Genomic DNA, 23,204 nt, shown 5'->3' with positions numbered 1-23,204 from the left:
AGCTGAAGCATGCATGCTACCTACGTCTTGGCAGAGGTGATGGACTCAAGATGCAGAATGAGATGCATATCTTTGGACATAGTCAATGAAAAATTTTGCTTTGCTTAACTATACATATTTGTCATAAAGTATTTTTTTCTTTTTTTTTGTCACTGAGGATTGGGGGAAGTAGAAGAGAGAGAAAATAAATTCTTGTTAAATGAAAAAAATAAAATTAATAATAATAAAAAAAGAATGTGAACTCCTTAAAGGGACTCTTTTTTCCTTTCTTTTGCATCCTTAGTGTTTAGCCTGGTACATAGTAAAGGTTTAATAAATGCTTGTTGAGTGGCTGATGCAGCAGCCACTCATGGACACATACATACATGCATTGCCATACACGTGCACAGATACGAAGCTATGCATACATACACACTGGCCAAAGAGAAAGACATTCAAACACACACACACACACACACACACACACACACACACAGATCATATACACAAAGAGATCTAGCTACAGGAAAATATTACTATAGACAAAGATACTTGGCCACATGGTGACACGAAGCTACCCAGCCAGATTGTCACACACATACGTACATGGCCAGAGAGTCACAGCCCCATAGATACTCAACTATACACACACACACTCAGAGAGATTCTTTCACACATGCATATACATCCAATCACAGAAATCCATTCACAGACACCCACTTACACTGCCATGGACATTCCCACCCCTCCACACAAGTAACTGGACACCTCCCTCACACACACATACTCACATGCAAGCAAATATCCAGTCACATACATATTCACATACAGATATCCCGCCAAAAAAACCCAACCCTTTCACACATATAGTTTCATACATGCAGATGCATAGTCTACCCCAGGCATCAATATAACACACACATTTAGCCCCTACCCCAGACATTTATCCTTGTGCATAGACATACAGCCACATATAGTCACAACAGAGCCATTCACACACGTACCCAGTCACAAAGAGATAATCACTACACAGAACTAGCCAGTCAAATATATATACCTGGCCATGGAATAAAAGAGATACTCATGGACAATTACAAAAAGAGACAGCCACACACAGATACCTAGCCCCATAGACATTGATATCCATAGCCACACAGAGAAAGAGACAGGTATTGACGCATACGCAGAGATTTACAGTCACATGTATACACACACAGTCACTTACATACACACAGGGTGATTCTCACATTAAGGCATCCCTGACCCATCTGTGTGTCTGACTAGGGCAGTGCTGAACAGATAGGCCTTGGGGGGGTCAGTGCAGCATTAGGACATGTGATCCACTCTGTCCCCTCTCTTTGAGGTGTAGTATGGGTAAAGACCATAGCCTGGGAACAAGACCCTCCATGATTTCCAGCCCAGTTAGTATGTCCCAATGAGACCCGTCTGGCCCCAAGGGTTCCTGATAGTCTATGTCTAAATTGATAGTCTAAATTGGGGTCAGGAAAGGGGAAGAAAAGAAGGACTAAGGCCAGGGCTGGGCAGACTACCCTCTGGGAGCTTAATTATTCCCCTGCTCTCAAAGAGAAGGGATCTCAATCTATCTTTTCAGGCAAGAGAACCCAGGAGCCTGTTTCAGAGTTTCAGAGATTTCCCATCCAGGCTCAATTCTCAGGGGGGCATCAGTGGGAATCATGATCAAGCCTAGGGGCCAGCTGTGATGGACAAGGAGTTCAAGGTCATGGTTATGAGAGTGAAGTTGAGCCTAAAACATGGGTAGCCCCATGTCCTTTCTTATGGAGGGTAGTCTAAAGGAGAGGCTGGGACCACAAAAGCCATATCCCGTTGGGAGTCAGAAATAGGGTTTTGTTCCCTACCCTAACTTCAGTCTTCTGACCCTACCTGCTACCCTTCCTCTACTTTCCCAAATATTTTTTATTCTCTCAAATTAGATGACCACTAAGTTTTGTTCCAGTTTTAAGATTTATGGTAGTTTGGACTTGTATCAAAAGGAGGAAGAGATGAGAAATACTGCCAGAATTAGAAGTGGTAAAATGTGGTGGTAGCTGGAATTAGTTAACGGAAAAGGGGGCAGGACAGGTCACCTTGTAGACCCATAGCTCAGTTCTACTTCCCCACTTAAGTTTGTTCTGAGAAGGAAACTCCCAGATGAAAAACAGGGAAGTGGAGGCTAAGTAGAAAGTGGGGAGGGGTAGGAGACATCCCACTTTCAATCCAGGCAGATCTCATCTTTGTGCTTTTAATGACCAACCATGTGCAAAGAGGAGCTAAGTCAGGGGGTGAGGAGGGGATGACCTTTGGCCCCTTCAAGCTCCTGCCATCCTAGCTTTGACTTGGGGCTACAAGCCTGTGTGGCTCACGAGCAACAGCAACATTAAGCGATCCAATAGAAAAAGGGGAAAATGGGGAGATGGAGGGAGAGGAGTATGAGAATGGGCCGAAAGAGAGGCTGAAACCACCACAAAACCCATCTCCCCTTGGGGGCTAGAAATAGGGTTTTACTCCCTACCTTAACTTCAGTCTTCTCACTTTAGCTTCTCCCCCTCCAATACATTCCTAAATTTTTTTTTTAATTTCTCAAACTAGATGACCACGAAGTTTCCTTCTAGTTCTAATAGTCTATGGTAGTTTGTGAGTTTATTCTTGCCTCTCTACCCAAGACTACAAGTCCCAGAATGCAATGGGAGATAGATTCTTAGGAGATGGGGAGCGTATGCATATGGGGAGCAGAGCCTTAGCATGCGCTATGAGAATGCTGACTATAACTGTGGAGGGAGGTTCATAGGATTTTCTCTTGGTTGGGGGAGGCTGGAGGATAGGACTAGGGCTGACCTTCCCCTTCCCTTGGCCCTACCAGTCTCAGAGGAACAAGGACAAATGTGTATGCTAAAAGCTTTCAGACCAGCCTTATACAAGGGGATCCAGCAATACCCAAAAAGACTGGAGTTAGGGAGTTGTCGAGGAGAAACTGGTGATGGATGAGAACCAAGGACCCTAATCCAGAGTCTCTTAGGGAGGGAAGATATGGAGATGAAGCTATGGCAGCTGGATAGATGGGGAAAATTAATGACTCTAAGGGAGGTGTGATGGGGGAAGAAGGAAGTGAGTCCAGAGGCAGAATTAAGGTCTTGATGAGGGGAAGGGTTGGAATCCTGATCTCCAGATCAGCATTATGGTCTAGACTTGAGGATGGAGTAAGGAACGGTCTTTGGAGAGGGTGGTGGGGAGAAACGTCGGGTGTTAGAGCCATGATGTCCCCAGGAAGGGCCCTAGAAGAAGCTAGGGTAAGGAGAAGGGGAGTGAGGTTCTGAGGTCAGGATCTCTGAGCATTGAGGTTTCTAGAATAAGCAGGGTTAGGACACCCAGGTAAAATAGGCCACTTCATCCAGATCCACAGGGTAGTCAGTGAGTAGAATGGGCGCCTTGACAAAGAGCTCCCCCTTATAGCTGCGCCACTTTCCTGCGGGCAGGTACACGTCGCGCTCCTGCTTCCCTGGTTCCAGTACAGGTGCTACAAGCAGAGTGTCGCCAATAAGGAACTGAGAGTCCACTCGATGAGCCGCTTCATCCCCAGGTGCAATCCACCAGAGAGGCCGAACTATGGGATCGCCTGTGTCGGTGACCTCTCCAGCCAGCTCCAGGAGCAGTGGGGCCACCAGCTCCGCCCTCAGGGCTGCAAATTTACGGGCTATCTCCACCACCTCCTGGTCGTAAAGCCACGGTGGGATAGAGAACTGCATGGCTGGCATAAAGGCCGCCACCTCCAGCCAGCGCACATAGAGCTCACGCTCCGGGATTCCGGTATTCCCACCCCCCTCGCCAGCTGTATGCCCGGGCACGGCATTGCCGCCTATCAGGTCAGGGAGGATAAAGGGGTAACCCAGCATACTGATGGTCAGCACCGCTGGGATCAATGAACGCAGACCCAGCTCGTGGCCCCACACTGAGTCGCGGTCAATAAGGCGGAAGAAACAAGAGATGTTCTGTGACTGGTAGCCCACGCGCACTTCGGCCAGTGAGAAGAAAGGCAGCGCCATCTCTGTGTACCGCCGGCTCCAGAGGTTGGGGTCTGCCAGTGGGCGGAATGTGCTGAAGTCCCGGGGCAGATAGCTCACTTCCCCAGCATCGAACTTGAAGGAGGAGATCGAGTACTGGGTGCGAAGTCTCCGCAGATGACCTTGGAACCATTCCCGGGCGGCTGGGTTGGTGAAATCCAGGACAGCACCAATACCATTCCACCAGCGCACTAGGGCTGGCAGCCGGCCTGTGGGCTCCCGGACGAAAAGGCCCCGCTCCACGCCTTCGCCAAAGCTAGATGAGTTATAGTTGACAAAGGGATGTACCCACAGGGTGACCCGCAGACCAGCCTCCTGCAGCTTCCTGAACATCTCTGTGGCATTGGGGAACTTGGTTTCATCAAAGGTGAAGTCCCCATATGCAGGCATGTACATGTCATCAATTTCCAAGTAGCTACAATTGAAGCGGTACTTGCGGATCTTCTCAGCAAAGCGCAGCACCTTATCCTGGTCCACTGCTCTCCCATAGAGGGCCCAGGTTGACCAGATTGGGTCACGAAAGGCTTCTCGGGCTGGCACCTTAGACGGTTTATTGAAGTAACGCCGCACCATGTACTTATGGATCGATGTCACGTCAGAACCCACACAAACACGGTAACTGAGCTCAGGCAGGGGCTCACGGCCCACAGGTGGCTTGTAGGATGTGTCATGATAGCGGGCCTGTAACAGGAGAGAACGTCCTGTGGCATTCCAACCCAGGTGGAAGGGCACTGAGTCATTGACCTTTATGGCAACCGCTTTGGAGGACAGCCAGTATCGCTCAAGAATGCCACCAAAGGCGGCCCGAGATGAGTACACATCACTGGTGACAAAGGGCTGGGGTGCCTGGAGGCCAGCCAGTTGGATGGGCCAGTGCTGGGTCCGCATCTCAGCACCACCATACCAGTGCACATCACCCAGAAACATGGTGTGCTCCACAGAAGGGGTTGGAGCCAACTCCTCCCAGCGCACACGGTAGCACATGACGGTGTCCTTGGGCCGGACAGTCTGGATGAAGAAATTGAGGGGGCCTCCTGTGGAGCGAGAACAACTCAAGATGTCCCCCTCTCGTGCACAGGACTCCAGGTCCAAGGCTCCGGAGCTGAAGGCCAGACGGAAGACTTGCTCTCCCTGCTGGTTTCGAATGGAGAAGCCACCTGTCCGGAGTTCCAATAACTCAGCCCCAAGGCGTTCTGCCTTACGGAGAGATGTGCTGTAATAGCACCAAGCAACCACAGCCGCTAAGACCAGTAGGAGTCCCAGCAGTACAGATCCCAGCATGGGTTTTAGCTCTTTAGACGGCTTGGTCTTGGTTGGGGAAAAGTTTTCGGGGAGGAAGGTATACATGGTTGTGGCAGCTCTGGCAGCAGCCTGAGAGTCCTGCTCAGCTCTCCTCCCTCTTCGATGGTAGGGCTGCCTCCCTTTCTGGGGATCTTGGGTCATAACCCCTCAAGCTGGGTGTGGAAGGGGAAGGGTATTACGTTTCCCATAACCAGATCCATTTAGCCTGAAAAACCAGTGTCTGAAAAAGGGGGAAAAGAGACAGTGTTTAATTCTTTATGCTGCTTCTAAATTCCTGTGATCCTTTCCTTCACCCCCCTCCCCATATGTTCCTGTCCTTGCCCTCCAAAAACATATATTTGACAGCATAATTTCCATGGAGCAGACATCAAGAAGATTTTTTTTTTACAATATAGAGACATGAATAAACCATTTCCAATACTACAAAAATGAGGATAATAATAACTTACATTTATACTAGTGCTTTAAGAGTATTAGAATGTAAGCTCCTTGAGGACAGGGACTGTCCTGCTTTGTATCCCTAGTGCTTAAAAGCTAGCAAATGCTTAATGAAAGCTCTTCCATTACATCATAAAGAGGATTCCTCACAACCACCTCATGAGACATATATCTCAAAATCAGAATCATAACTATCAATTCTGGTGCATGGCAAGCAAGGAGACAAATTTCATTGCAGACAGGAGAGTGATATATCAAGGTCCTTGTGTCCTTAGGACACAAAATCACATAGAGGGAAAGACCTCAGGTCACTGCTGGGGAGGCTGCTACCAGGGGAAGTAGCAGGGTGGGCCAGAGAGGCAGTCACCTGGGTTGTGAAACCATCTGGTAGTTTTCTATTTTTAACTAAAGATTCTGCAAACTAGATGTGCAGTTCAGTTTTCCTTACCTGCTGAAGGAGTACAAGCACTGTCAATGCCTTCTAAATTACAATGCCCTAGGGAAAAGCTCTGGTTGCTCTATTCCATACTCCATGGATCTGTAATTTTGTTGACCTGTGTTCTCTATCTATCTTCCCAAAGTCTCTCCCATCTTTCCCCTCACCCCCATTCTGACAGCTACCACCACAATTCAGGCATTTTTGCTTTTTGCCTGGATGATACAACAGCCTCCTAACTATTCTCCAACCTCTTATCTTGTCTCCTTCTAATCCATTCCAAATATGGTGGACAAATTGACTTTCTTAATGCACAGCCTTGACCTTTGCTCAAGCTCTCCAATAAGTGACCACAAGTGATCCAGCGACCACAAGATAAAGTCCCATCTCCTCAACCTGGTATTCAGAGTGGTCCCAAACCTAACAATCACATCTGCCAGCCTCATTTCTCAGCATTTCCTTTATATGAACTATCTATTGGTCTTCTTTTTCCCCACTTGAACATGTCACAATAGTTTCCTGAAATGTTCACCTTGTTCTCTCTGCTTGTTCAAACCCTAACCTTTCTAAAGAACCATAGCCTTCCCTATTCCAGCCCATAGCAACCTACCTCTTCCTTCTGACTTTGTATCATTTACTTGGCACTTATCACACCCTACCACCTTGCATTGTTTGGTAGCCTTTTACCCCTGAGTCTTATTTTCCCAAATAGATTATAAACACCTTAATCAATTGTTCATCCTTCTCTGTAGTCCCCCACAGGGCCTAGCATATAACAGGTTCTCCGTAAATGTATATTTATGGTTGGGCTGGAGAAGAAGTAAGTGCTTTGGCTTGAGAAAGGTACTCTAATGCCATGGTGAGAGGGGGGAATGAAGGGGGATATATTGTGAAAGGTAGGCATATAGAAAAAGATACCAATTTCTTTAAAAAGAAAGCTATGAGATAATTTCTTTTTCCTCCTTGAGGGCAGAACCTCAGTGGATCTTTCTCAGACCAGCCTCCATCCCAGATATGGCCATACCAGGTGTCTCCCTTTCCCCATCTCCATTCCAAACTGAGACCTAGGAAAGACCTTAGCTTAAAAAGTCCTCGATCTCCCACTGCATTTGGGGCCATCTCCAGTTGTCTAGACCTACGTCTTGCTACTGGATTCCGATGACTCAGGAGGAGAAAGAGTAAGACTGATGACTTTGCACAGCTCGGCCTCACTTAAACCCAATTCACTTGCAGGTCAAGACATCACCTTCCTTTTGTCATTGGTCCTCTTTGAGAAAAAAGGACAAATAACAACAAACACCCCCATTTCAACTAAGTTTTTCTTTAAAAGTTAATTTGAAGGAACATCTTATGCCATTTGTCCAGGGATGAAAAAATGGCTAGTTATGGCCATGGTAATTTACAAACCTTAAATTGCTGTATAAATTCATCATCATCATCATCATCATCATCATCATCATCATCAAGACTGTCCTCTCCCTTGCCTCTGCCTATCCCATCCCCCACACTGAGACTCAGACATAGAACCAGACACAAAATCACAGAATTATGGTGAAGGATGGTGAAAGGAACTTTGACACAGCCAGCCACAGTCACAAGCAAGAATACACAGAGAGAGCCACAGACAAACATTAAGTTGCCCTGGGTCTGTCTCTAATTCTCCATTACCAAACTTCTAATCAGAGGCAGAGAGTGGAGCTGAGGTAGAGAGGAAGGAGATAAGACATCATGCTATATTTACTCTTTCTATCCCCAGGAAAAACAAATCTGGAAGGCGGTGCCACTTACAAAACAGTACTTTGAACTCAACCATCTAAGTTTTTGCCTCCATTGCTTCCAGCTCAGGGCAAAGGGGATGAAAGGGAGACCCAAGGTAAATTGGCTTACCTAAAGGTTGTAAATTCCTTGACTCTGAAACTTTACTGTGGTGAGAGGTAGGGTTTGAACTCATATCCTTCCCACCCACTCCTTCACATTTTGACTCTATTATTCCAGGCCTAAGTCTTATCTTTTAGTTCAAGTAGGTAAAGAATGACTTCCTGTCCTTCTGGTCATCTTGTTTTGGTATGATCTGAGGTAAGATAGGTATCTGTGTGCAGATCTCCTCAGATCTCAGGCTCCTGGGCATTCCTCCCCATGAAAATCTCCTTCCATTCAATTGTGTGTGTGTGTGTGTGTGTGTGTGTGTGCGCGCGCATGCGTGTGCCCGTTTTGTAGGGGCAGGGTGTACAATTTAAAAAGTTAAAAAGTTATCTTTCCTTTGCCAATAATGAGACTTAGCAGGATAATCCAAACCCTGATGAGAGAACCAGAAATCTTTGACTTGATAATTTTTGAGGCCTCCTGTAGCATCTGTAATCTAGCCCACAGCACTCTATGACCCCTTCTGCTGGACTATAGTTCAAAGGCCCATCCTCACTTAACACACTTTCCAAGCCACCAGCAGAATCCTGGTCACCCTTCCCAGCTTTCCACTCCTCCCATTTTGTGCGTATGCACAATACCGAGCATATTGTGAGAGGAGAAAAGAAGTAAACAGTAGAGAGGAAACATCTCTATTCCCAGGGAGATTCTGAGCCACAGGTTCTGAAACTTTTTGGTCTCAGGACCAATTTACACTCTTAATGATTATTGATGATTCCCTTCCCCCCAAAAAAGAGCTTCTGTTTATGTGAGTTATATTTATTGATATCTTCTGTGATTTATATTTATTGATATTTAACATATTAGAAGTCAAAACATCTTGGTATTATTATGAAAATAGTATCGATGTCACAGCCCCGCAGGGGTCCCTGGCCCATATTTTAATAACTGATGTTTGGAGCTGACAGGGGACACCTCCAACCCACACTGATTTTTCCCTTCTCTAACTTCCTCCAGCACTTATAGATAGTCTTAGCCATGAACTTCCCTAGAATCAGAGAATCTCCAGAGTTAGGAGGGACTTTAAAAGTGAGCTGGTCCTCTTCTGACTCATTTGCAAAGGTGAGGGGCCCAAAGGGGTACTAAATTGCATATAATATGAAATTTTTTATTAACTGATTTTACTGATTTTTTTCCTTCACTTAAAAATATTCCTTGTTATAAGGGATGGATCTCTGAGGTGAGGAGACATACAATGGGGAAATCTAGGTGATATGATAAACAAACGATACAGATAGAAATTTACTTTTTAAAAAGTCATCTAGTCCAACTCTTACTTGAACAGGACTCCCTCAAAATCTCTCTGACGGGAGTTATCAAGCTTCCAGTTGAAACCCTCCTTTCGTGGGAAAATCCCTCTTTTTTCTTTTTTTCTTTTTTTTAAAGGAAGACAAGTATTTTTAAAATTCAGACCAGTTGATGTCCAAAGCAGGAGAACACGTAGTTTATTCTCAGTTCTATTTCCCTCCACTCCTATCCCCAGAATGGAAATGTAAATGCCTTTGGAAAGGTAATATTGGAACTTGGAAAATATCATAGAGGAATCTATCAAAATAATTATCAGCACCAGACTCCTTTTTCCAATTCAATATGAACTCACTATGTCCAAAGCATATCATTCTGTTTTGGGGTAGCTCTAATTATTAGGAAGTTTTTCCTTATGTTGAACAAAAGTCAGTCTTCCTCACTTTGACCACATCTTTGTTATGGCTTGTTTCTTCAGCTAGATTGAGCTCCCCAAGGGGGAACTGTCTTCTCTGTTTCACTCATATATAGACCAACATGGAGGTCAGTTGCATTGCAGGCACTCAGTAGATTTGAATGAATGGGAGCCTCCTTATGTCCCAGAGGGCAAAACCAGGGCGAGTGGATGGAAATTACAGGGAGGTAATTTCTGCCCATTACAGTGAAAAAACTCACAATTAAAGCTGTCCCAAAACAGCCTGGACAGTGTAAGTTAAGTAGGGAGCTCCCCATCAATAACCTCTTTTTTTTTTTTCTTGGTGAGGCAATTGGGATAAAGTGACTTGCCCAGAGTCACATAGCTAGTAAATGTTTTGTGTCTGAGGCCAGACTTGAACTCAGGTCCTCCTGACTTCAGAGTCAGTGCTCTATCCACTGTGCCATCTAGCTGCCCTTCTCCCCATCAATATACGTGTTCAAGTTGCATTGCATGTAGACCTAGATAGGTCTTCTAAGTTTCCTTCTTACTCTGAGATTCTGTGATGGAGAAGATAAGGCCCATACCCTAGGGAAGAGGAAGACAGGAAAAAGGCTCATTAATGAATGAGCACACAAATACTGACATGGACAGATACTTTATGGTGTTTACAAGTGAGAAGTATATTTATTGGCATAGAGAGATGCCATTGGAGTTTCCTATGTAGGTGGATGGAAAAACTATTTAGAACAGTGGTATTCAAGCAGCTGCCAGTCTGGGCAGCTGCTGGAAAGGAGTGGCTTAAAATCCAACTTGGACCTACACTAGGGGAGGGTGATTTCTGGAGGGGTCTGGCAGCTGTTCTGCTTAGGGGGAAGTCTTTCTGTGGTTACTGATAACCCCTTGGCAGATTCACCAGAACACCACCCTGTAATCAGCATGGTTTCCCCTGCTGTCTGGCTGGGGGATACTCATTTATCCTGGGAAGGGATGTTAGGTCTGCCACGCATTTGTCCTGATCCTCCTCTCTATTCAGCCACTTATAAGTCTGAGGGGAAGTGCCAAACTCCCTCCCACAAGCCTTAGTGTCTTGCCCTTGTGGTTCCGGGGGTTTGTCTCTCCCCCGCCCTTTCCTACCCTTTTCTATTTACCAGAGTCCCACTCAAAAGCAACTTGATCGCCAGCCCAGACCTCAATTTTGCCGTTCAGGATAGTGCCAAATGCAGCTTGGATCGGATGGCAGAGAACAACTGGCCTGGACCCAGGATCCCAGCCCCCACCTCTTGAGCTCCTCTTTGCCCCCCTTCCTAAACCCACAAGGGCCTTTCCACTGTGACTCCTCACCCAAATTCTCAGTTTACCCAGCCCCTAGTAGTGCTTTATCAACCTCACTCCCTGGTCTCTGGGGTGTAGTTTTATTCACCCAAACAGCAGGTCCATTTCCCAGAGGGGAGCCCAGAGAAGACATGCAGCTCGCTAGTCAGACTGGAAGCCATAGCCTGAGTTGGGAGTAGACTTGGAGCTTAAACGAACTGCAGAAATCATCTGGTCCAGCCTTCTACTTTTATGTGTATGGAAACTAAGGTCTTTCTTATGGTCACCCAGCTGGTAAGCGGCAAAGCTGGGACCAAACCAAGATCCCCTGACAGCCCAGCGTTTTTTTCCATTACACAGGTGTCCCATTTCTCTGCCTGGGGCTCCTCCCCCTCTTCCCAACGCAAGAGCAAAGGAACAGATTGGGCTTCCCAGAGGTTCTAGGTTCAACTCTTTCACTCAGCGTTTCAAAACCTGTGATTGATTGAGAGGAAGCTTGGCTGAAGGGCTTCTTTATCCACCCCCAAACCCAGCCTGCAGCCAAGCCCGTCTGACTCACCCCAAAAGGGCTGCAGGGGCACCAGGAGGCACTATTCCTCGCTTTTCCGAAGTCTCCAACACCCTCGCCTCCGGGACCCACCTACCCGAATCTGGGAGGAGGTGTCTTTCTCACAGAATTCTTTAGACTAGGTTCATCCCCTCAGTCAGATTTAGCTAGAGCGCAGGGGCTGGGCTCTGGAGATAGGGATGGGGTGGGGTTTAGGGTTAAAGTCTGAAGCAACAGGCTAGGTTACGGCTCAACTCCGAGGCCCTAGCGGGATCCTTCCCCTCCATAGCCGTGTCCCACCCCTCGAACCCGTCCCAGCGCAACTCTCTAGTCTCCCACTCTTCTTCCCTCCTCAGTAGCGCCCCCAACCCGACTACAGACAGCAGTCCCTCCCAACCGCTGCTCTCCCTTCCCCAAAAGCTGGCCCCAGACCCCAGCGCCCCCCTACATATACCCCAGTCCCAGTCCCGGGAAGAGGGAGCACTTACGACTCAAGCTACGTGCCCCCAGACGGCGGCTGTCGGACCCCGGCCAAGGGAGTGCGGGGGCGAGTAAAGCTTGCTCCCAGGCGGCTCTGGCCGCTGTCAGCGCGTCCGCTCGGAGCTTGTTTACGGCGCCTCTGCAGTCCACAGTCAACCTTTTGGGCACACCGAGGGTCCCAGGGAGTCCTTCAGCCCCGCGGAACGCGCGCCAGGGGGGAACCCCTGCCCAGACCCACTGGCGAGACCCGCCCTCATCCTGCTCCTCCCCCAGTCCCCAGCCCCGGAGCTCCGCCCCATCCCGCCCCGGGGAAGCCCATAGTCCCTATGCCAGCTCCGTTGGTCCGTCCCCGGGGGAATCGCGTATTCCCAGGGAGTTCCGACGTCCCACCTTGGCAGCACTCCTCCCCTTCTCTGGAGAGCCCCCAACCCCGAAAATCCCACCCCTTCTCATACTCCCAGTTCCTTCCCTTCTCCGGAGGCCTCACCACCCCGAGAATCCCGCCTCTTCTTAAATCCAAACTCCGCCCCTTCTCCAGCCTTCTCCCTTTCTGAACTCCGCCCTTTCTGGGCCCCTAACCCTGGAGTATTCCTCTGTTTCTCACCTCTTACACCCCAACGCGGATCTTCCCTCCCTTCTCTCCCCAACAAATCTCTGCAGCACTCGAAACTAACTGCCCCTTCCCCGGACCTGCTTTTCACCCCATTCAGGGTAGTGCTGCTGTTTGTTGGGAGGGAGAACGCTTTTGGGAAGGGATAGCCCACCTTCTCCCCTTCCCTTCTCTCCCCTTACTGGAAAATGTAATTTTAGAGCTCGAGTTTTAACCTTTTGTGTCCTGGACCCCGATGGCAGTCTGGTTCTCAATAAACACCCCCTCCTCTATATAATGGTTTTAAATGCATAAAATTCATAGGATTACAAAGGAAACCAATTATAGTGAAATTTATATATAGTGTCAAAATACATGTTTTTTGTTTTTTTTTTTGAAACAGGTTCATGACACCAGGTCAAGAACCTTTATTTTTGAGACTCAATCCTTGGAGGCTCAGGGTGAGTGAGGTGGATGAAGCCAGTGGTTTTGGTTGCAGGGATTTGGTGAGAAAACTTTGGAGAGAGTGGGGAGTGGTGGATGGGGTTAGGGGACAGGTAACTTTCTGCTCTCCTGCCTCCCACCTAATTGGTACAACACCTAGCTTTCTGCTGCTAGGGGCACCAGTTAAGAATGTCTAGGTATGGGAGCAGAATGACTGCCCCCCCCCCCAGGTTGATCAATCAACTTGCTGAATTGACAAAACTGAATCAAGCCCTTCTTCTTCTTTTAAAGGCAATCGGGGTTAAGTGACTTGCCCAGGGTCACATAGCTAATAAGTGTCAAGGTACTCTTGACTCCAAGGCCAGAGCTCTATCCACTTGGCCACCTAGCTGCCCCACAAAGGAGAAGGATTGGTTTCCACTCCAATTTTTCAGTGGCAGGTAGTTTTTTTTTTTTTCGAGTCCTTCTTAAAGACCCTTTCCACAGAAAGATAGATGGAGTCCTTCCTTTTTTTCACATTCGGCCCTAGAACTTGTTCCTCTATTTTCTAAATACTCTAAGGTAGTGTATGTGTCTTCCTAATCTCAAAGAAGGTTTGAAGACCTGGGGCCCAGTTCTAGCTCCACAACTAATTGATTGTGATCTTGTCTACCAAAAGGGCCTGGACCAGAGGATCATTTGACTCCTTTATAACCCTGACTTTCTGTGGTGCTATGTTTAGAATCTCCTTCTCCAACCTATGACCAACCTAGTCCCCCCCCTTCCCTTCCACCAACCTCAGGATTATTTATAGCATTGCTTGTGTTCTGGCTGGGAGACCATGTGAGTCATTGTCTATTTTAAGAAGAGATAGTATGAGCTGGGATAGATAGGAGTGTCCCCCAGCCATTCCTTCCCTACTCTCCTCTTCCCCGGGGGGCTCTGAACACTGGAGTTGGAGTAGGGCAGGACATCAAAATAAGGCAGTATAATTTGTTCATGTCTTTTTGTTATTCAGTTGTGTCCAACTCTTCATGACCTCATTTGGGATTTTCTTGGCAAAGATTCCTTCTCCAGCTCATTTTACAGATGAGGACACTGAGGCAAACAGGGTTAAGTAACTTGTCCAGGGTCACACAGCTAGTAAGTGGCTGAAGCCTGATTTGAACTCAGGTCATCCTGACTCCAGCCTGGTGCTCTATCCACTGTACAACCTAGCTACCCATGTCTTTAAGAGAGGGACAAAAACAGATACAGAATAGATAGGATAGATAGTTTCCGCCCTCCCCCCCTTCCTACCAAATGTCACAACTTTCTTAAAACCTTCCTTTGGGGGAAAGATAAATACCTTTTAATAGGAGACTAGACTACAGAATCTGCATTAAGGGAAGAGTTCTGGTCCATAGTCCCTATTTTGAACTCTTCCTCTGTTGCTTTACTTCATAGATCCTTGGGGAGCCAGGAGCATCTTTGAGTTTAATGAGATGGGGCACCAGGGATGCTGGACTGTGGGCATGGTAGGGCTGGCGAGTATTGGATTGAGAGGATGCTGGGCCAGGGGTGGGGCCTTTGGAAGGAGACTAGGAAGAAATATGATGAGAGACACACATTTGGGAAGACAAAACCCGGATCAGGGGAAGTCAAGCCTTGAGGTAAGAGGAGGAAAGGGTCATATCTGTGTGGAACAGGCATGTAATGGAAAACATGCTATAATGGAAAGGGCATTAGATTTGAAATCAGAGAACCTGGGATTTGAATTCTGCCTCATACACTGACGATCTGTGGAACCTTTGGGCAACTCACTTCACTCCTTGGGGCATAGCTTTCTCAAGTGTAAAACAAGGGTGTCAGACTAGATAACCTCTAGTCTCTTCCTATGATCCCATAGTTTTCTCAAGTGTAAAATAAGGTTGTTAGACTAAATAATCTCTAAAGTCTCTATGATTCCATGGTGCTTTGCTCATAGTAAGCTTTCAGATATTTGTTGACAGGTGGATTAAAAACCAACCCCTGGAAAGTTGGGGAGTTCAATGTCTGGTCAGGGACCTCAGCCTCCACAGTGCAGGGTCCAAAGCCTGCTTCTTACTTCTCCCACAGGTTCTATCTCAGGAGGAGTCTAGGGTTTTGGACCATTGCATGATCCTCCTGGTCGGAGGGGATGGAGAGAGAAGGGTGAATTCCTTGCGTTGGACAGTTATAGGAAGAGAAATTTGTATGGAAAGGCTAGGGTATAAGAAGGTATAAGACGGCTTTGGAAGATAGCAGCCAAGAAGCAAAAATCTTATCAGTCTCCAAAGACCAGATGGGGGAAAGGCAAGGACTATTCACTCATTTATGTCTTTGTATCTCCAGGACCTAGCATAGTTCTTGGTGCACTCTTGTTGTTCAGTCATGCTCAGCTGAGGCAAGGATGAGGAACTGAGGCTAATAAAGGATTAAATGACTTGCCCGGGGTCACACAGCTAGGAAGTGTCTGAGGTCCCATTTGAACTCAGATCTTCCTGAACACCAGGCTCTGTGCTCTATCTACTGTACCACCCAGATGCCCAGTAGGTGCTTACTAAATACTTTTGCTCAGTTGAATTGGACTGGGGCACACAGTTGAGATGAGTCAGCCAGCATTAGCTGCTTTCTACCCTTCTCTGGCCCCATTTTGGGGGACTGACAGAGCCCCTTCCCAAGTATCTATTGGGATGTGACTTGAGTCTCTGGGGGTGGGAGGGGTAATGCAGGATCTAGGGGAGGGAGGCGTCTAAGGGGCTACAAGGAAGAGACAGATCTCTGCAGGTGGGGTGGAACTTGGTTTACTGAGCCACCCCACCCTCAGCCCTGACCACGGCTCGGCTCTACCAGCAGTGGTAGACAGGGTAGGTCTCCGACACAAACTCAGGGTGGATGATGTAGTTATTTCTCTGGGGTCCTCCGATCAACTTGAAGTGACTGGTGTCCCACCTGCAGACGTGAGAGAAGATTGGAATAGGCCATCCCATCCAAAGAGATGATCTGAGTCTCACACAACTGGCCTCTAGAACCCCCTTAACCCTGGGTTCATATTTATGGTAGGAAGGGCCTGGGCCTCCAGGTTCCATTCAATGGTTTAGCCTGCCCTGTATTCCATTCTGAAACCCAGATGTTGGGAGGGAGGGACACAAAACACACAGTGAGAAGGGGAGGTGGGAGTTCCCGATTTCAGCCCACATCCTCAGCTTCTACACCCAATACCCCCAGCCCTAATAATGATCCAGCTTCTGAAGTCCTAAGGCTGTGTCCTCAGGATCCCATTCCCCTGGAAGCTTGGCTCAAAGACTAGGCCCCATGACCCGCACTTATTAAGACAATGGTGTCCCGTTCCCAGGGCTAGACATAAAATGTTCCCAACCAAAAAAAGGACAGAACTAAGGGAGATACAGCCAAAATGAGGAAGGGGAGGGAAGGCCCACCCAGCAAAGGAGTCAGGCACACTTACTTAAGGTTTGTATAGTGATACGGTGATGGAGGGAGGGAGGGTGAAACAACACAGTTCATTCCTGGCCTGTGGTTGTAAGGGGGGGCACTCCTGTAAGGAAAGAAAAAGGAAAAGAGATTTAAGATTAGGCAGTTGGAGTACCATTCTCCAGTTTCCTCTCCCTTCAAACTCAGGTCTGTGCAAACCAAAGTTAGTAAGTTCTTGATACCTGTTGCTTTCTGTGCCCCTCTGTCCATCCAGATCCTACCTGTTCTTTGATGCCCAGCTCAAGGTCCACCTCGTTGAGGAAACCTCCCCTGACTGTACCAGTCCACACTGTTCTCTCCCTCCTCTGAACATCTAGGACATTTATCTTCTGTACCTGTCCTCTGGACACTTATTACAAATTACCTTATATCATTCTGCATCCCAGGCTTGTCTCCCTGACCAGACATTGAACTCCCCAAAGACAAAGGCTGTGTCTTTTCCTTTGTCTTCCCTATAGCACAGGTCTAGACACCCAGGGGGCACCAGAAATGAAAACAATGTGGATCGAATGCCCCAGTGGTTTCTGTGCAATGTTCTCCATCCTGGGTCCTGTGTTTTTATACTGTAGGGAAACCAGATTTCTCTGGGCTCTTGGAATGAACTTAGAGGTTCTAAAGAATCTTGTGGGATCATGAAATGGAGATCTGAAAAGACCTTTAGAAATGATTTAGTATAAATTCCTTATTTGACAAGTGAGAAAACAGAGACTCAGAGAGTAGAAACCCACCTGAAGTTATACAGCTAAGTTAGTGACCTAGCTATGAGGCTGCCCTTTTGGTGGGAACACTTTCCACTGTGGTCCCTGGGGGTGTGTCAGTATTTCAGCCCCTTTGGATGCTTCTTTGTGGCTGAAGGTGTCCTATGGGTGGCAACCTTGTGTCTCATAATTAAGCAGTTCTTAAGTCTTCCAAAGTGCTATCCACCATCAATATTTTGTTTAGTGGTCAGAAGACCTGGGCTAGATCTTATTGATGCTGTGTGAATTTGGCCAGATTACTTCCTCTCTCTGAATCTGTTTATTTGTAAAATTGTAATAGTGATTCTTGCTCTGACTATTTTCCAGGATTATGGTGAGGATTAAAGGAGAGAAGATCTATGGCAGTGCTTTGTAAACTATAAAGTAAAACATAGATGTAATGAATTATGATCCTCATTGTTTCTCCCTCATACCCCTGCCTAGAGGCTGGGAGAGTTGTAGCTGTCTTTTCCATTTCAGGAACTTTCATAAAGGATCATAGGATTTAGATTGGAAGGACACTTAGAAATCAAATAATCCTGCTGCCTCATTTTACACATGAGGTCAGAGAAATTAGGTGACTTTCCCCAATATCATTCAGCTAATGAGGAGCAGAGCTGGGACTGATACCATCCCATGTTCTTTCCAATACACATTGCTTCCAGTGGTCACACAGCGAATCAGTGGCAGAAGTGGGGCTAGAACCCAGGTCCAAGCTCTCCGGAGTTCTCCAGTTCCCCAAGATCCCCACCCCAGGAGGGGCCTTTCATTAAGGGCTAAGGATTCAATTTACTGCAGGGCCCCTCCAGGCCCAGGCATGTCTATTTGTCAAAGTGGAGGGAAGACTGCTAGGGAGAGAGGAAGCTAACCAGTCTGGAAGCTCTTTATAGCCATATCCTCTCCTTCCAGTGTCTTTGAGAGGGGAATTGAGATTCCCTGGGACTGGATTGGGAAGGCAAAGTTGGGTCTCCCAGAGCAAACAGAAGTAAGTCTGGGCTAACCATAAAGAGAGGAGGGGCAGAGGGTTGGGAGTGTTGGAAGGCCCCTGGGGCCATCTTGTCTGCTCTTCTGCCTCCATGCAAAACCCTCTCATCCACCCCTCTTAGTTCCGTGTAATGCCAAATTTGTTCACCACCCTCCAAATTTTCTTCCACGTGAGGCCACCCTGAATTTCCTCTACAGTGATAATCACTGCAGGGTAGAGCCAGACGATCCCTTCGAACCTTACAGTAGGTTGGGTCAGATGGCGCTCGTTGCTGGGCGCCCCTGTGGCATAGTAGTCCATGCCTCGAAGGCAGTAATGTCGGCCTGTGCAGGGGCTGTCATATCCCTGGAATGGCAAACGGCCAGGTACAGTGTACCTTGGCTGGATGGATGGCAGCTGGTTCCTGGACAGTGAGTTCAGCATGTTGACCACCACCTCTCGCTCTGCCAGGGCACAGAGAGCCACATGCAAGAGAGAAATAGAAAAGAGATGAGAGACACAAAGAAGTAGAAGAGAGAGCAAAGACACAGAGAGATGGAAGGAAAGACCAGAGACACAGAAGAGACAGATTACAGAGAGAGCCAGAGAGAATACAGACACAGAAAGAGATGGACAGAAAGAGACAGAATCATGGAGATGTGGAGAGAGATTAATGGAGAGCAAGACACAGAGAGAGAGAGACCATAGAGGCCTAGAGATATGGGCAGGGACAGAAAGGAAAAAGGAGAGAGGCACAGCTTTAAGAGACATGAACAGAAAGATAAATACAGGCAAAAAAAACCCCCAACAATAGAGTTATAGCAACAGGCAGGTAGACAAACAGAGGAGAAGAAGTAGGGAGTTACATAACCTCTTCATGCCCCCAGAACTTCCCTAACCCATCCATGCCTTTAGACCCATATTCATGGCCAATTACCATAGTTATTGAAGCGGTCGGGTTTAGGGGGATAGTCCAAGGGCATTCCCCGAATCACTGTTTCCATTCCAGCTTCCTAAGGGAAAGAAGAGCTACCTCAAACTCCACAGGGAAAAAATTCAAAGGCCAGGACTCAATGTGGTTCCTACTTCCTTCTTCCTATAGCCTCAGCAGTCCCTCTGACCATTCTGCCCCTCCCCCAGCTTCCAATCTTTTCTAGGGCCCCTCACTTTACTCTCTCTGTGTGTTCAGAGTTAGTTTCCTAGCAACATCTCCCATCCTCTCTCCCCGTATCTCTTTCCCTCCTCACCTTTCTCCATTCATTCTCTTTGTCCCTTCTATCCTAGGGTAACTATATCCTGGCCCATTTCCTGCCCTAACTCCTCTGGACTGTGTCTGTCTGAGATGAGTCCTTCATTATAATAAGCCTGAGGGTGGGATATACTTCCACCCCCCAACCCCTACCCCCCTGCCCTTTCCCTTTAGAATTTCCCTGAGAACAGAGTTGGTTTTTTCTGTCAGATTTCATCACCTTTATCATTCTCAGTGAGGGGTGGACACTTTGGAATATGGATCCATATTTCATTTTCTCTGATGTTAGGTTTTGACAGGCTCCAGGAGCAAAACCCATCTCTCTCTTTCACTTTTGAGAATGATCTCACCTGGCTGTCACTGGCCCCAACCCTTCCTCTCATCACTGCCCTTGACATCACAGCAGGCCATTGCCTATCCTGCTTGCATCACAGAGGGCACAGGGAGGGAGGGGCCTCTGGGTTTCAGGATGGAGGGAAAGGCTAAGGTCCCCAGGAAGTAGGCAGGGGACTGCCTCCAGGTACCATACTCTTTCCCTATCCAGATTAACTCTCAACATTCCCATCCCCAAATTAGATCACTCAGGAAAGAGCATTAAAGCTGCATGAGGTGCTTTTCAGAGTTGGGTAGACTGCTTAGGGTGACTGCTATGCACCCTTCCTTCTCTTGAATGTCCATGCCATCCATATCCCCTCTACGTGATCTGACACTAGAACCCAGGTGTCCTGCAATCAGTTATTAGTTGCCTACTATATGACAGGCACTATGGTGTGGACACAACAACAGTTTCTGTCCTCAAAAGGCTTACCATCTATCCAGAAAAAACATGTACACATTCTTGAGCTCAGCAACTACTAACTTTTAACCCAACCACTTAGCAACAATCCCCACTGGGCAGTCTTTTCCTCTCTATTTTCTCTACCCTGATCCTGCCATCTGAACATCCACTTCTGTGAAGAGGAAACAAGTGTTTGTTAACCCTTGGTTGACCAGTCTACCACCCAGCCTTGCCCACTAACTCCCCATGCCAGTCAAGTGCCAGGTTAAATATCACCTCTTCCTATAGCCCTACATCCCCATCCTCTTGGTAATCTCTTTCCCCCTCTGAAATTCAAATGCCCTTGATATTTGTATCTTCTCATTTAGCACTGAAAACATGTCTGTATTATTAACTTTGAAAAGTGTGTGTTTTTTTTTAAATCTTTTCCAATTAGACTATAAACTCTTTGAGGGCAGCAACTGTATCTTATCCACTTGTGTATCTCCCATAGCACCCATGGGGCACATTGACTTGCACAGAGGAGATGCTCAGGCAATGCACTGACATGCATCCACAGATGCATTGACAATAGACGGCAATGGTGTTAGTACTAGGATTCTATGATTTGTATTTTTTAAAAGTTGGAGAGGGGGCAACATGCAACCTGAAGAAATAAAAAGCTGTTGGGGCAGCTAGGTGGTGCAGTGCATAGAGCACCGGCCCTGAAGTCAGGAGGACCTGAGTTCAAATCCGGCCTCAGACCAAACACTTGACACTTAACTAGCTGTGTGACCCTGGGCAAGTCACTTAACCCCAATTGCCTTAAAAAAAAAAAGCTGTAACGGTGATGTTTTAGGCATCATGGATGCCAGGGTGGAAGGTAGAGACCTGAGTGAGAGAGGGAAGGGAAACATTACCTGTACAAACCCTCTAACCCGCCCTCTTCCCGCCCCCATACTTGCCCGTGCTGTGCCAGTTGAAGGGGATACCTTTGGCAGTCTTGGGAGGTAGGTAGTATATTTGTTCCAACCCGCGCTGTGGTATGGTCCTGTCCTCCACGTTGCATACCTGTCTCCACTAATAAAGGTTGGGTTGTATCTCTCTTGTTAGGCCGTGACGAGTAGGGGTAAGGAGAAATAGAAAGCTTGTCATTCCCCCCTGCCCCACCACTAGTCAGGGCTCCAGCCTCAAGAATAGGCCTCCCTTCTGGGTCCTCTCCTGGTTGGGAGTCAATCATAAATAACCACACCCTCTCAGGCCAGGTGTCCTAATGGAATAGTGACTCCATCCAGGGGTGAGGAGGGATCACGACGAGATTTGATTCCAGGGGTGTCACAGGGCTTGAGAGAGACACAGAGTTTAGCTGTGTTCAGCTCAGAAGACATATTTTCTTCAGGGGCCTTGGGACCTGGGAATACTCTATCCAGTCCGAAGGCCAAGCCTGTTCCTGCTTCCTCCTCTCCCCAACTCCCACAGGTGGTTAGATTCTCTGTCTAGACTCCATTCATTTTACTTCCTGCCCCCCCCAAGATAACACTATTTTTCAAGTTCCCCAAGCTCAAAAAAATCTCAGAATCATTTTTGGGTCTTCTACTTTGTGCTATAAACCCTTTCATCCCATCCTATCCCATCCCATCTCCCATCCCCCATATATCCCATATCCCCATCCCACCTTGCAGTCACTGAGTCCTATGAATTCTTCCTTTAAAACGTCTCTGGAATCCATTCTTTAATTTTCTTTTCCATTCTTTCTGAGATTGTTGCGAGAGCCTCCTAATGGATTTCCCTGCATCATATTTCCCCTCTCTTCTCCCCCCACCCTTTCCTGGCCATCTTACATAGAGCTACCAAAGTAATCTTCTAAAAGCACTTCACTCTGATTACTCCACTGCCTGGCTAAAATGACTTCCTATTGTACATAGGATAGATTAAAACTCTTCATTCTGAAATTGAGGGGCCCTTACAAATATGACCCTCACTTTATCAGGGGTGAATATGAGAGCCATAACAAGGGAAGAGGAGTTAACAGGACTTGGAAACTGTTTGGATGTGGGGAAGGGGAGCTGGTGATAAGGGAGGGAAAAGAGTTGGGGACCCAAATGAATGAGCAAATTCTGTCATCCTTAAAACAAGGAAGCCAGAAGGGGAAAAGATGGTGGGTTGTTTTAGGTACATTGAACTAGGAGACCATCTAGTGATGTCCATCTAGTCATTTAAAATGTGGGTTTGACATTTAGGTGAAATCAGGGCTGGAGATACACATTCAAGAGTCATCCATATAGATTCTGATAATCGAAGTCAAGACAGTATATGTATAAACCAAGGTAGGGGATTATAGAGGAAAAGCAATAGACAAATGAAGACAAAGTCTTAAGACGTGACTATATTAATAAAGTAAGTAGAAAAATAAGATGAGGGTGGTGGAGAGAAGCCAGGAAAGGAGACTGAGGAGCAGTGGTTATATGGGTAGGATGAGAATCAGAAGAATTCAGGATCACAGAAGCCAAGGGAGGAATGTTTCAAGAATGAAGGGGTGTTTAATAGCATCAGACAACACAGAAAAGTCAAGGAAGATGGAATAAAGGCCTTTGAATTTGATGATTAGATAATTATTAATGTGACCAAAGACCCCCTTGGTGGCCCACAATTTTTTTCTCCTCCAATCTTTCTTGACCTAGTCAAACCCTACTCAATAATCAAAGTTCTAGCATAAATCTTTCATGAAGTCTTTCCTGTGGCCCATCAATGATCTCCCTCTCATCTGAAAACTGATATACTCAGTCTTTAATCACACCCTGTTCTGTTTTGTCTTTTGTTTCCTGTGTGTATCTTGTC

At 47.0% G+C, this 23,204-nt stretch overlaps 2 protein-coding genes across 4 annotated transcripts in view; both read right to left on the bottom strand.

Annotated features, from left to right (window-relative positions):
• Nucleotides 1-255: 255 nt before the first annotated feature.
• Nucleotides 256-12,634, bottom strand: LOC114026109 (myogenesis-regulating glycosidase-like). 2 transcript variants are annotated; one of them, XM_027839738.1, is made up of 2 exons: nucleotides 12,611-12,634; nucleotides 256-5,577 (listed from the first exon to the last, which is right to left on the bottom strand). In XM_027839738.1, the coding sequence occupies exon 2, from the start codon at nucleotides 5,496-5,498 to the stop codon at nucleotides 3,354-3,356; it is 2,145 nt and encodes a 714-aa protein (XP_027695539.1). In that variant the 5' UTR covers nucleotides 5,499-5,577; nucleotides 12,611-12,634; the 3' UTR covers nucleotides 256-3,353. The 2 variants fall into 2 exon arrangements, with proteins under 2 accessions (XP_027695539.1, XP_027695538.1); XM_027839737.1 differs by lacking the exon at nucleotides 12,611-12,634 and adding an exon at nucleotides 12,164-12,374.
• Nucleotides 12,635-16,013: 3,379 nt separating this feature from the next.
• Nucleotides 16,014-23,204, bottom strand: part of LOC114026088 (spermatid-specific manchette-related protein 1-like) — a 51,965-nt gene continuing 44,774 nt past the window's right edge. For both annotated transcript variants that reach the window (XM_027839712.1, XM_027839711.1), the window contains 5 exons: nucleotides 21,359-21,471; nucleotides 19,298-19,373; nucleotides 18,620-18,824; nucleotides 16,634-16,723; nucleotides 16,014-16,119 (listed from right to left, as the gene is read on the bottom strand). In XM_027839712.1, the coding sequence (XP_027695513.1) occupies nucleotides 16,014-16,119; nucleotides 16,634-16,723; nucleotides 18,620-18,824; nucleotides 19,298-19,373; nucleotides 21,359-21,471 (590 nt within the window). The remainder of the gene's footprint in view (nucleotides 16,120-16,633; nucleotides 16,724-18,619; nucleotides 18,825-19,297; nucleotides 19,374-21,358; nucleotides 21,472-23,204) is intronic.

This window comes from Vombatus ursinus, unplaced genomic scaffold, assembly GCF_900497805.2.
Source record: "Vombatus ursinus unplaced genomic scaffold, bare-nosed wombat genome assembly UNPS02014832.1, whole genome shotgun sequence".
In the NCBI taxonomy this organism is placed as follows: domain Eukaryota; kingdom Metazoa; phylum Chordata; class Mammalia; order Diprotodontia; family Vombatidae; genus Vombatus; species Vombatus ursinus.
This window is presented reverse-complemented; position numbering and strand designations above follow the sequence as displayed.

What these genes read in the sequence shown, in the direction of transcription:
- LOC114026109 (XM_027839738.1), bottom strand. Translation starts at nt 5,498, where the DNA reads ATGACCCAAGATCCCCAGAAAGGGAGGCAGCCCTACCATCGAAGAGGG.